Below are 12,887 nucleotides of genomic sequence, written 5' to 3'. Positions count from 1 at the left end.
AATCAATGGAGTATTATTATTCAAAACAATCACATCACTTTTCCTTTCAAGCTGCTAGCTTAATGCTAATCTTTAATGGGGAAACTCCATAGACAGGCTAACAAATAGCATCTATTGGGCGGTATAACAACAAATGGACATTTGAACACAAACAGTGCAGCTACATACATTAAGTCGACAGATAATATAACAATGCTCACTGGCATATATTCTTTATCCTCTTTGAAATATGGCTAATATTCCCACAAATTACTGAGTCAGGTGAGTCATATAGAAATTGACTTACCCTGTAGTCTGATTTTTGCTAAAATCCTCTTTTCAGTTTAGTTTCTAATATGATTTGTGGCGATGTTGCTTCCATCCAAGGAGGCAGAAAGTACAGGCAGGTATTTGGAATGGTTTCGTAATGTTGCAGCCAATCCAGCAGGGGACCCAACACAGCACGTGACCGCATTTGGATGGTATCCAAGGGAAACACCGGGGTCTGTGTACTAAACAATCCTGAAAAAGGCTCCCCTATTCTTTGGACACCTAACTGACGTTTAAAAAAAGGCCATGCATGAGAGAGAATGTGCATGCCTCACTCATACTTTAGAGCAGCTGCATTGTGCAGGGAGTCTTTGTGCGCTCGCGTTGCTCTCTTTCTGGTTCTCACTCTGCCTGTCAATGTGTCCCCGTTGGCCACTGTTGTTTGTTTTACTCTTCTGACCACCTGGCGACTAAATCCAGCAAATATGCGCATGCTTTCGTTGACTTTATTGGGTTTAGTGCGATCAAATTGAGGCTCTTCAATAGAAGTTTTCTAGTTGGAATACAAAAAATATATATTTATAAAATAGTCAAACAGTAAAACGTCCATTTTTTACTAACAACACTTTTTTCTTCTTTTTTTAATTGCATGAAATCCTGCTAAATTCTCCATGACAACAAGAAAAACACAAAAACGTTGGCCTGCATTTCTTACAGCAAAACTGAAATCAGCACTAAAATCTCCCATCATGCCCCGGGCCTGTAGAGCCTTCCCTCTTGTGTCCTCAATGTTCCGTCTCCTTCCAAACAATCTGTCTAAATAAAGAATCAAAGTGGCAAAGGTGATGCGACTGCCCACTCTGCTGCGAAAGGTTCTCACTTCAGTGTTTTTGAGAACCTGCCAATAGCCACTCTGTGTGCTTGTGTGCGCCGACGTAGCCGTCCGTGCTCAAGTTCATTCAAACGCTTACGTAAGCTTTGCTTTTCATCTCCGTGCTAAACCGAGTGTTGTGATTTACTATTATTGATGCAAACAAACCACAATAGGATTTTTTTATGAAGTGATCATTTGCTGTGTGGGCTAATGATTGGGTTACTAGTAGGGGTGGGAGTCTTTGAATGTCTCACGATTCGATTCAGATTTTTGGGTCTGCGATTCGATTCAGAATCGATTTTCGGTTAAGAATGATTTTTGATTCAAAATGATTTGATTGACAATGATTTTTGCTTCAATTTATAGATGTGCAAAGAATCATAATGATCTACTCCAGTCTGACTCGCTAATGCTAATTCGCGCACTACCCTTTTATCACTCAAAAGAACGGCTCCACGCTGCAAAAAAACAACTTTTATTGGAATAACTTGATCGTGACTTTTTCCTTCTACTCTCTAATGTGGCTACAACTTAACAGTGTATCAGACCGCGTGGAACCACACTGCCCCTCAGTGGCCAAACCGGGTACATTATGAACAGCGCTCCAAATAAAGGCACACACAAAGGCAAGACAGTATAAAATAATTTAAATAAAATCGATTTTGGGACATTTTAAAATCGATTCTGAATCATACTAAATGAGAATCGCGATTCTTATGAGAACCGATTTTTTGGGCGCATCCTATGTTACCAGTAGGTTCAAATTAGGGCTGAACAATTTTGAAGAAATAATCAATATTGTGATTCTGATTTAACATCCCAAATTTTTTTTCCAAGGTCTTCTATTCATGTGGTTTTGAACAAACTCATGCAACAAATTAATCTGTTTTGCAACAACTTATTTTGATTGGCTTATATAAAGCAAATGAACCTAAGGCTATGCGTCTTTTGGTTGCTTTTCTACAGGTTGTCAGTTCTTCATCAAGCCCCCAAGACAACGACGAGGGCCTCCACTTTTCAGACGGCCGGCGGAAAGTCGACTACGTCCTGGTCTTCCACCAGCGAAGACACGCCTCTGTCCGGTCGCCCGCCAGCACGTCGGTTTCCCACGACCGACTGTCCATCGTCTCTAACGGCAACTTCCCCCCGTCGCGGGGCTCGGACAGCAAAGGAGGAGGTGGGGGAGGGGGCGGGAGCGGCGGCGTTCCGGGAGGGGAGGCTGTGAGCATCGGCGAGGTGTTCATGGAGCTCGACAGTGGAGGAGGGAACGAAGCGGCGGAACCCGCCGACCACGAGATGCATCTGATCAGACAAGAGTTCGAGGCCAACCTTCTGGAGGCTGGCCTGGAAATTGAAAGAGACAGAGAGGTGAGTGTTGTTTTTGGAACTGACACCATAAAAATACCCCAGTTTGGGTCAAAAATTGTCTGGTCCACTTCTTGGGTAAATTTGACACAACGTTTTGAGTTGTTTTGTACAAAATAACCACATTTTTGGGTTGTTTTGTATTAAATGACCCAATTTGTGGGATTTTATTCAAAATGACCCAATTTTTGGGATCGTTTTTTAATTTTTTTATACAGTGTCTCAATTTTTATGTGTGTGTGTGTGTGTGTGTGTGTGTGTGTGTGTGTGTGTGTGTGTGTGTGTGGGGGTGTGTGTGTGTGTGTGTGTGTGTGTGTGTGTGTGTGTGTGTGTGTGTGTGTGTGTGTGTGTGTGTGTGTGTGTAAAACAACCCAAAAGTTGGGTCTTTAAAAAAAAAAATAATAATAATTTTTTGCCAAATTTGGTTATTTTTGAGCCGGCAGTTCGATATTGTCAATGTTTTGTTTATGTTTTTTTATTCATTTGAATGTGTTATCCATACATTTTCAAACAATAATGAAGACGAAAATTCCTCTCTAGCTTCGCCATCTGCCTCAACTCATTGGATTGAAAGGGCGAGCGAGAATGAGGGGGTGGGATGACAGAACAATGTGCATAGTAATATAGTAGTAGTAGTATGATATGCAAGCGTAACCATTGTAAAAGACTGCAGCTTAGGGAGGAGAGGCATCCACAATCCGAATGTTACAGATGGAGGGAGGAGATTGCATCATGGGAAATACCCATGCCAGTGGAACTAGGGCGTGAGTCAGGACAAGCCCGAGGCAGCCTAGAAAAAAAGGATTCATCATAAAACAAATTTATTCTAAAAAAATTCTAAAAAATCCATCTTCCTAGTTCTAGGCACCACTCGCGCAAGAGAGTCAATTTCACACACAAATGTGATTTGGCAGCTTTTCCTTCCACTTGCTGTGTCCACGCCAGCTGCTGGCTGTGCCCTCTTCCGTGCCACTTGCCTAATTTACCCTGCGAACCGCCTCATTTAGATTTTGACATTCAGACGCCCTTCCACCGTCGAGGAGTCAGCGTCGCAGGCTTTGGTTTGAGCTCGTGTGTGTGATGGCGTGCGCAGTAGGTGCTTGGCAATACACCCACTCGCCGTTGTTGTTGTTGCGGGCCTGTGGGCTACGATCCTACAAATGTGGTTATTGTGAAAGTTGTGTCACGCTAACACCAAAAGGGACTGTTTTGGCGACTGCCATGAGTGATATTTGGATGCACGTTGGCGAGCGTTGCTGGAGTCAGGTCCAATAATTCAAGAGGAATCGGTGCAATTTTGAATGCAAGTCTGTCCTTTTCCAGTGATTTATAATATTTTTGTAACAATTTTATTTTACGCTCCTAAAAAGTGTCATCGTATTTCTCCTTAGGTGAGGTCATATATACTGCCTATGCAAATCCTGCCTCAAAAACACTTGACAAAAATGTAAGTGCCAAAACCAGTGGCAACAAAATTCAGTACACCTTGGAGTCTAATTTGGACATTTTCACCAAGAGGTGTACTCACTTTAGTTGCTAGTGGTATAGACCAAAATGTCTGTGTTGTTATTATGAGGAGATCCATATACAGACTGTAAACTAACTACATTGTAGGAGAGTGACTTCTTCAATCTACACTCGTGAAAAAATCTACCAAAATAGCATTTATTGGTGATGTGAGGTCTGCAGGCGAGCATTAATCAGATTACCGTTGAATATATAAAACTTTAATCTAAAAAGTAAGAGATTAGCTTCCTGATAGCGCCTTATCTTATCTCATAGATCGACATATTGAGTACTCAACAGCCGGGAGAAGCCAGAAAGAGATTTTCATTCCCGACTTTGACTATATAGTACGGGATATTCTTACAGGGTGACTCACAAACATAATTACACTCCTTCATTTGAATATAGCGGGGGGTTACGCGTACGGAATGACTGACAAACGTAATTACACCCTCTCAGCTGTAGATGTACTTTCAGAAGGTGCTGGCACGCACGTAGAAAGAACAGCGGTCTAAATGGCATGAGTTCCTAATGGGCGGGCCTTCATCTTTTTGCTAGGGCAATTTATTGCTAGTCAATTAGTATTAGTCACTACTAAACACTTTTAAGTTGAAGAAATTAGAAGAGAAAATGATTGGACATACTAAAAGAGGTGTGTCAGGGAGATGCATTTGGTGGATTTTCCTGAATTTTTGGTGAAGCACAGGCGGCAGTTGGTTCTTTTTGCTACTTTTATATATTATACATAGCGCTTTATATGTGTTCAGTACCTCACACCTACTGCACATCAGTCATCTTTGCCATCGACGTTTCCTGGACTCCCACCTCTCACTCGGCAACATGCTGTCGCCCAAACGATCAACCATCCCCCCCGGCGACACCCCTCCGCCGGCTGCGTCCTAGTTACCCCCCCTACTGAGAGAAAGAGCTCATTGGAAATCCCTCTACTAATTAACCTTCTCCAGACTCAAATGTATTTATATCCGCTGCTTTTTGACACAAGTGGGGAGGAAAGAGGGCAGGAGAAGGTGAATGTGATGATAGTAGGATTTGGTGTTGTTTACCATTCGTTACTTATCAACGCATTCACTGCCATAGACGGCGAAAGACGTCAAAGATTTAGCGAATGAGTTAAAATTAAAAAAAATTGTGATAAGAGGATTTGTAGGTCTGTGCATTTTAAAGCCTGTTGTTATTATTAAAAATACCCAAAGGGAGACACTTGTTACTTGGAACATGATTATTGCTCAGGTGTGCCTCTGGCTGCCCACAATAAAAGGCCACACTGCATTTTCCTGAACGTGCACCAAAAAGCCCAAATGTTTTTGTGAGTAGTGTATCCAGTAGGCTTCCCGATGTAGCAGCGGGGAGGAAGTAGCTGATGTGATAAGAGAGGAGATAATGAAACACAAGAGCAGTGAGAGTGGCAGTTCAATGAGCCGGCCCGTCAATCAAGCCTGTGAAAGCGTTGCCTGTCGGGTACACAAGGTACAGTCATACAGACGAGGGTTGGCTGAGAGGGAGTGAAAGATCTCAGGGACGTCCACGTCGAGAAAGGGAATCGGGTTTCCACCGTCGCATATCACCCCCCCACTCCATCCCCTTACAGTAGCCGATCGGGGTCCGAGGAGTGTAACGTTACCTGCGTGCTTGCCATCCATCCCCTTTTGCACTCTCGCTGCAAACAATGTCGCTCACTTTGATATTCACAAATCAGTCACACACTCTATCCCAACACATTACTTATTTGCAAGGTTGCAAATGTGTCTGGAAAATGCTCCGTAATGGCGGCGAGGGGGCGATGATTCATCATCGGCAGCGCGGGACGTTATTAAGCATACAGTGTTTTCCAGGACACGGTGATGCTGGACAAAGAGGCAAAACGGTGTGCCAGGAACAGGCTGCACCATGCGAGGAGTGTTGAAAACAGCCGCAGGCGCCGCTTTAGGAACACGCAAATTATCTCTTGCTCGGGCCAAACTTCATGTGTTACAGTGCGATAGGATTGTTTATGCTGGGATGGCATTTAAAATGGGTCAGATCATGGACTGCTGGGTCAAAACTGAAAACAGAGAAGCATCTTAAGTGTGACACATGCTCAGTCTGTCTATCCCACTTAAGGTAAACACTATCCTAATGCTAACGCACAATGCAAAACAACATAGAAAGGCTAACAGATAGCATTTTTGTCGCAGTGTTAATACATGACACACACCCGACTCAAGTGAATTCATGAGGATACGTCCCGCTTGGCCATCATCATTCTCTATTATTGTAATCCTTTGTGCAACATGTTTAGTGGAACATATGGTGTTCCACAGGGATCAATTCTGGGGCCTCTGCTGTTATCATTCTATCCGTTGCCCTTGCAGGGTTCCATCTTAAGAAAACAGCTGTGGTTGTTTTAAAGTGGTGTATAAATATAAAGTTGAGTTGAATAATGAATTACAATGCCCAGTTGAGCAATTGTAGTCCAGCACAACAAGCAATCTAGCAACGCTAAAGGAGCACTTCCTTAAGCTGCATGGAATGCTTTCTGAATTCATTCAAGGTGAAGAGATCCACATTTGTTAAAAAGCTACTCGCACTATACCTAAACCCTATGCCTGTGTCTTGAATTAAAAAATTATTATTGAAAAAATCACATTTTATTTTTCACTAAAGAAGTGTTCTCTTCTGTGAATGCAAACTACCTTAAACAAGGTGAATAACCACTTGACTGTACTAAACTATAGTTTTGTTTTTAGGTGAAGGCCCATGGTCTGAGCTTCACCCGTCTCCACGCACCCTGGCCGGTGCTGTGCAGGGAGGCGGAGTTTCTCAAAATTAAAGTCCCAACCAAGACTGTAAGCGCAATACATAACATGTTGTTTGAGTTCAATGTACACCATATTTTCAGTTCTGCCTATGATGTCGAGTGTGTAAATGGAGTTATTTTCTGCAATACATGGTCCGATGTGTTCGACAGCGTTATGAAATTAAAGAGGAAAGTGCGTTTAGCAGCAGCATGAGCAGCGTGTGGAGGAAGATGAAGCAGCCTTTCCAGCCCAAAGTGCTCCATCAGGACCACGGACCCACCAAGTTCCTCACACACTGCTTCTCCCGGGACAAGCTACACCTGTGAGACCAAATACACACACACACACAAACATACTACTTCTGTGTGAAATAAAAATCTGAGCCTGTTTAGTTGAACCCGAAAGTCACTACTCTGTTAAATGATGTGTTGTTTGTCAGGTACAACATCACATCGAAAGACACCTTCTTTGACAACGCCACAAGGGGCCGCATCGTAAGTGTTAGCTCACAACATGTTGGTGGTGAGAATTCATTCCTAAATCTTGTACAATGGTGTCCTGTGTTGTGCCTATAAGGTGTATGAAATCTTGAGGAGGACTGTTTGTGCACGGACCTGTCAAACCATTGGTAAGAAGATGCCGCTGTCAGTGCTCCCTCAGCTCTCCTGTGCAATGCATTCAAAACAGGTGCCACTAAACCAGCCCTGGGCAAACTTTTTTTTGCTTTTCGGACAACCGGGCCTAATCCTAACCCTAAAAAAAAAAAAGTGTTAAATATGTAAAATTATTTTTTTATATAATAAGATAATTCCTGCTCCACCCCCCCCCGATGTTATTATTAAATTTAATATAGTTAATCAACACATTATTAAATAAAATGAAAAATAATGAATATAAGTAATATGGGGAATAATATATTAGTGTTTCTTTATTTACAATTGTCAACTTTCCAAATGAGGAATTCATTCCAAAATAAATGCATACATTTTGATGAACATTAAAAAAAAGAAGCAAAATTCATCTGTTTATTCAAATTTGTAAATGTTATTTATAAATAGCATAGATTACTACTAATTTGATTACTTTTTAATACACAATTTTTAATATGTTATTTAATAAATCAATTCAACTGTTATTTTATTTATTTATTTTAGATGTATGATAATGTTTTTCTTCATTTACATGAAATCATTTGCAAATTATTTAAGGAGGAATTAAGTGAATAAAATAAACAAAATAAAATACACTTAAACTAAAATGTATACGTACATTAATTTCTACAAATTTTCATTCTAACTTAACTGAAATGTATAAATACAGTTGACCCGTGGATGCAACTATTTCTGGATGTTTTTTCAATATTTAAAAAAAGATATATATTTAATACTGTATTTCATCTTTGAGTCCAGCAGAATGCACCAAATAGATCAGGACTCTTCATAATAAAATGCTCAGTGGGCGGGATTAAAGAGCGAAACGGGCCATACTTTGCTGACTCCCGCTCTGCGCCGATGAAGCCCAAATACTGTAGTAATAATCGCTATGTGCCATGTGTAGGGTTGGCTTGCCCATCACAGCAGGTGTCAGCCGGAGGGTAGTGCCTAAGCTGGAGGCAAAGAAAATAGAATTGCATCTCTTTAACCTAATTTTCCCCCCTTAGTTCTTACTGGCAACATTTTGTCCCCTAAACACACAGAGATCCCCTCCTCTTTTCCCCTCCCTCACCCGCTTGTTGCTTCCCTTCTACCTCTACAAGTGGGTCATGCGTCCGCAGGGCAGGCCCAGCCTCAAGAGTGTGTATTAGTCTGTGAGGTTCATTAATAGCCCAGCTAATGGCAGCACAGTCCTCTTTGAGCCACTTCATCATTGACTTGCCACTTTGATGAAAGAGGCCTGTCGGTCTGTCCTCCGATGTGCCGCCGTCCGGAGCTCGCATCCACGGGTCAGGTCATTCCTTCCCCTGGAGAAGACTAAATGTGGCACTCCCAGTTTGCCTGACACTAAAAAGCCCAGCTTAAGTAGCGCAGCTTTTCAATCAGCTGATGGAAAGCTACAAGTACACTTAAGATCCTCACCAGCATTGGTTTTGCTGCAGCGGAATGACTTCAGTTGGATTAGCTGCTTTGCTAACCACACAAGGAAGTACACCGCTGCCCTGGCCAATGGCGGGTACAGCTTTCGTTACCATGACGGCTGGAGGGTGGAGCTCGGCCGATGCCGATTTTTGGAAGAATAAACATCTGATAACCGTTCCGTTCCGTCTTCAATTCCGCTTATCCGGGGTCGGGTCGCGGGGGCAGCAGCTTTAGCAGGGAAGCTCAGACTTTCCTCTCCCCAGCCACTTCAGCCAGCTCCTCCGACGGGATCCCAAGGCGTTCCCAGGCCAGCCGAGAGACGTTGTCTCTCCAGCGTGTCCTGGGTCATCCCCGGGGCCTCCCGCCGGTAGGACATGCCCGGAACACCTCCCCAGGGAGGCGTCTAGGAGGCATCCGAACCAGATGCCCGAGCCACCTCAACTGGTTCCTCTCAACGCAGAGGAGTAGCGGCTCGACGCTGAGTCCCTCCCGGATGACCGAGCTTCTTACCCTATCTCTAAGGGAGAGCCCGGCTACCCTGCGGAGGAAACTAATTTCGGCCGCTTGTATCCGGGATCTTGTTCTTTCGGTCACGACCCACAGCTCGTGACCATAGGTGAGGGCAGGAAGGTAGATCGATCGGTAAATCGAGAGCTTTGCCTTTCGGCTCAACTCCTTCTTCACCACAACGGGCCGATACAGCATCCGCATCACTGCAGACGCTGCAGCGATCCGCCTGTCGATCTCCCGCTCTAACCTACCCTCACTCGTGAACAAGACCCCAAGATACTTGAACTCCTCCACTTGGGGCAGGATCTCATCCCCGACCCGGAGAGGGCACTCCACCCTTTTCCGACCGAGGACCATGGTCTCGGATTTGGAGGTGCTGATCTTCATCCCAACCACTTCACACTCGGCTGCGAACCGCTCCAGTGAGAGCTGGAGATCACGGCTTGAAGAAGCCAACAGCACCACATCATCTGCAAAAAGCAGAGATGCAATGTTGAGGCCACCAAACCGGACCCCCTCAACGCTTCGGCTACGCCTAGAAATTCTGTCCATAAAAGTTATGAACAGAATCGGTGACAAAGGGCAACCTTGGCAGAGTCCAACCCTCACAGGAAACAAATTCGACTTACTGCCGGCAATGCGGACCAAACTCTGACATCGGTCGTACAGGGACCGAATACCCCGTATCAGGGGGCTCGGTACCCCATACTCCCGAACCACCCCCCACAGGACTCCCCGAGGGACACGGTCAAACATCCACAAAGCACATGTGGACTGGTTGGGCGAACTCCCACGCACCCTCGAGGACCCTGCTGAGGGTGTAGAGCTGGTCCACTGTTCCACGGCCGGGACGAAAACCACACTGCTCCTCCTGAATCCGAGATTCGACTTCCCGACGGACCCTCCTCTCCAGCACCCCTGAATAGACCTTACCTGGGAGGCTGAGGAGTGTGATCCCTCTATAGTTGGAACACACCCTGCGGTCCCCCTTCTTAAAAAGGGGAACCACCACCCCGGTCTGCCAATCCAGAGGCACTGTCCCTGATGTCCACGCGATGTTGTAGAGACGTGTCAACCACGACAGCCCCACAACATCCAGAGCCTTTAGGAACTCCGGGCGGATCTCAACCCCCCCCCCCCCCCCGAGGCCCTGCCACCGAGAAGCTTTCCAACCACCTCAGTGACTTTGACCCCACAGATAGGGGAGCCCACCTCGGAGTCCCCAGACCCTGCTTCCTCAAAGGAAGGCGTGTCGGTGGAATTGAGGAGGTCTTCGAAGTATTCTCCCCACCGATTCACGACGTCCCGAGTCTGATAACCGATTAAAAAAATAAATAAAGAATAAAATCAGCAAAAATATTTGGGTGGGGTGTTTGAATGTCATTATCTTTGTCTTATGTGATGAGGTATTAATGTGTTGGGCTAAAAACTATTTTAAAAGAGCTTATATCAACCAATTATTATAGTATTTTCACTCTGAATGTGCATGTGGCACATACAGCAGAGCCATACACAAATTCTCCAAGCAATGAAGTATGTGCCACTTATCAGAAGTTGTGAGCTAAAGTTACCTAATTGCAGCTCTGCTTACCTTTTTACCTTTTGGGATAATGTTTCAGCAAGTGAAAGTTACATGGATTTATATTACTTCACCCACAGGTATCACGACATTGATAGCAAAGGGTGTCTACGACGCCGCCTTCCCTCTTCACGATGTAAGTTTTGGCTCCTCTTCAGCATTGTAAGAACAAAAAGTAATGGGTATGCTATAAATCTGCTGCATTTTGTGTGTGGTATTCCTCAGGGAGATTACAATGCCACTGGACATCCCGACGAGAGGAATGATCGACAGGTACCAACTCCATCGTTCACATTTTGCCAGATTTCCTTCACTACTATGTTTTCTTTGCTTCCTCCTCACAAAGAAAACCCTGTTATAAGCTCCTCTCTGTCCAAGTGACCCTGAGCATTTTTTGGGATGTGAGGGAGTGGGTGAAACTTTTAATAAAGGTCCTCCATGCCTTTGAGAATTAGCACAGCAGCTGTTTCATGTCTGTCTTTATAGGTTCTCCATGAAGAGTGGGCCAGATACTCGGCCTTCTACAAGTACCAGCCCATTGATTTGGTCAGGTAAATGTTAGGGTTAGGTTATCACCAAACAGCGATGCTAGTTGTTAGCCTGTCAATAACATTTCGCATTCTCTGTACTCTGTAAACTTCAACTGGGAGTACTGACTTGATTTGGGTTGAGTTCACTCTATGTTATTTATTTATTTCTCAAAGAAAATGCAATTAACGTATATGATCAAGTGCAGGAGTCGTCTTGCCCACAGTGGTAGCCTTCATTTTAGTTTCTCGCCTGACAGGAAGTATTTTGGAGAGAAGATCGGCCTGTATTTTGCCTGGCTTGGCGTTTACACTCAGCTGCTGGTGCCAGCCTCCATCGTGGGAATCATTGTGTTTGGCTACGGGGTAGCAACAGTGGACACAAACATACCCAGGTAAACACATGGCTGCTAATAGGATGAATCCCCTGGAACCGTGCGCCCAAAGTTTTGTATTGCACTTGTCGTTTTGCCCCCCCACCCCCCTTCCTGAAGCCTGGAGATGTGTGACGAGCGCCTCAATTTCACCATGTGTCCTCTGTGTGACGGAGCCTGCGACTTCTGGCAGCTGAGCACAGCCTGCGGCACGGCCAGAGCCTCGCACCTGTTCGACAACCCCGCCACCGTCTTCTTCGCCATCTTCATGTCTCTGTGGGGTGAGCGTCAAATCAAATGATTAAATTAATGGTTTATTTCGCTTCCATACGTAACACAGGAAAGAAAAATATTATTATTACTATTATTATTATTATTACTACTACTATTTTTGAATTTATAACTCAGTAAATCCATTCCATAATTTTACCCCCGAAACTGAAAACACATACAGTAAATAAACCCCTTAAATTATAGTATCCTTCTTAGGGCTGGGAATCTTTGACTGTCTTACAATTCGATTCCGATTTTTGGGTCTGCGATTCGATTCAGAATCGATATTTGATTCTGAACGATTTCAGATTCAAAATGACTTGATTGACAGTTACTTCTGCTTCAATTTATAGATATGCAAAGAATTGTCATGATCTACTCCAGTCTGACTCGCTAATGCTAATTAGCGCGCTACTCGTGGCACTTTTATCACTCAAAAGAACAACTATTCATACAAAACGCTTTAGGAATATATACAGAGAAGCATCTTAACATTAGTGATCGACATATGCTCTTCCTACACTGCAAAAAAACAACAACATTTATTGGAATAACTTGATCGTAACTTTTTGCTTCTATGTGGCTACAACTTAACAGTGTATCAGAACACGTGAAACCACACTGCCCCAAAGTGGTCAAATCGTGTACAAAATGAACAGTGCTCCCAATAAAGGCACACACAAACAAGGGCAAGACAGTATCAAATAATTGAAATTAAATCGATTTTGGGACATTTAAAATCGATTCTGAATGAGAA

The 12,887-nt window shown here is 44.0% G+C and overlaps 1 protein-coding gene across 4 annotated transcripts in view; it reads left to right on the top strand.

Moving 5' to 3' along the window:
* The window catches only part of ano2b (anoctamin 2b), a 34,787-nt gene that overhangs the window by 4,049 nt on the left and 17,851 nt on the right, over positions 1 to 12,887 (top strand). For all 4 annotated transcript variants that reach the window (XM_086058952.1, XM_086058953.1, XM_086058951.1 and 1 more), the window contains 10 exons: positions 2,090 to 2,491; positions 6,742 to 6,840; positions 6,963 to 7,114; positions 7,232 to 7,286; positions 7,369 to 7,420; positions 11,037 to 11,092; positions 11,182 to 11,229; positions 11,443 to 11,507; positions 11,744 to 11,878; positions 11,978 to 12,138. In XM_086058952.1, the coding sequence (XP_085915078.1) occupies positions 2,090 to 2,491; positions 6,742 to 6,840; positions 6,963 to 7,114; positions 7,232 to 7,286; positions 7,369 to 7,420; positions 11,037 to 11,092; positions 11,182 to 11,229; positions 11,443 to 11,507; positions 11,744 to 11,878; positions 11,978 to 12,138 (1,225 nt within the window). The remainder of the gene's footprint in view (positions 1 to 2,089; positions 2,492 to 6,741; positions 6,841 to 6,962; positions 7,115 to 7,231; positions 7,287 to 7,368; positions 7,421 to 11,036; positions 11,093 to 11,181; positions 11,230 to 11,442; positions 11,508 to 11,743; positions 11,879 to 11,977; positions 12,139 to 12,887) is intronic.

Source organism: Leptonotus elevatus, chromosome 17 (assembly GCF_054856555.1).
Source record: "Leptonotus elevatus isolate MCC_2025b chromosome 17, RoL_Lele_1.0, whole genome shotgun sequence".
In the NCBI taxonomy this organism is placed as follows: Eukaryota; Metazoa; Chordata; class Actinopteri; order Syngnathiformes; family Syngnathidae; genus Leptonotus; species Leptonotus elevatus.
The sequence above is the reverse complement of the archived record's forward strand: the minus strand, read 5'-3'. Positions and strand labels throughout refer to the sequence as shown.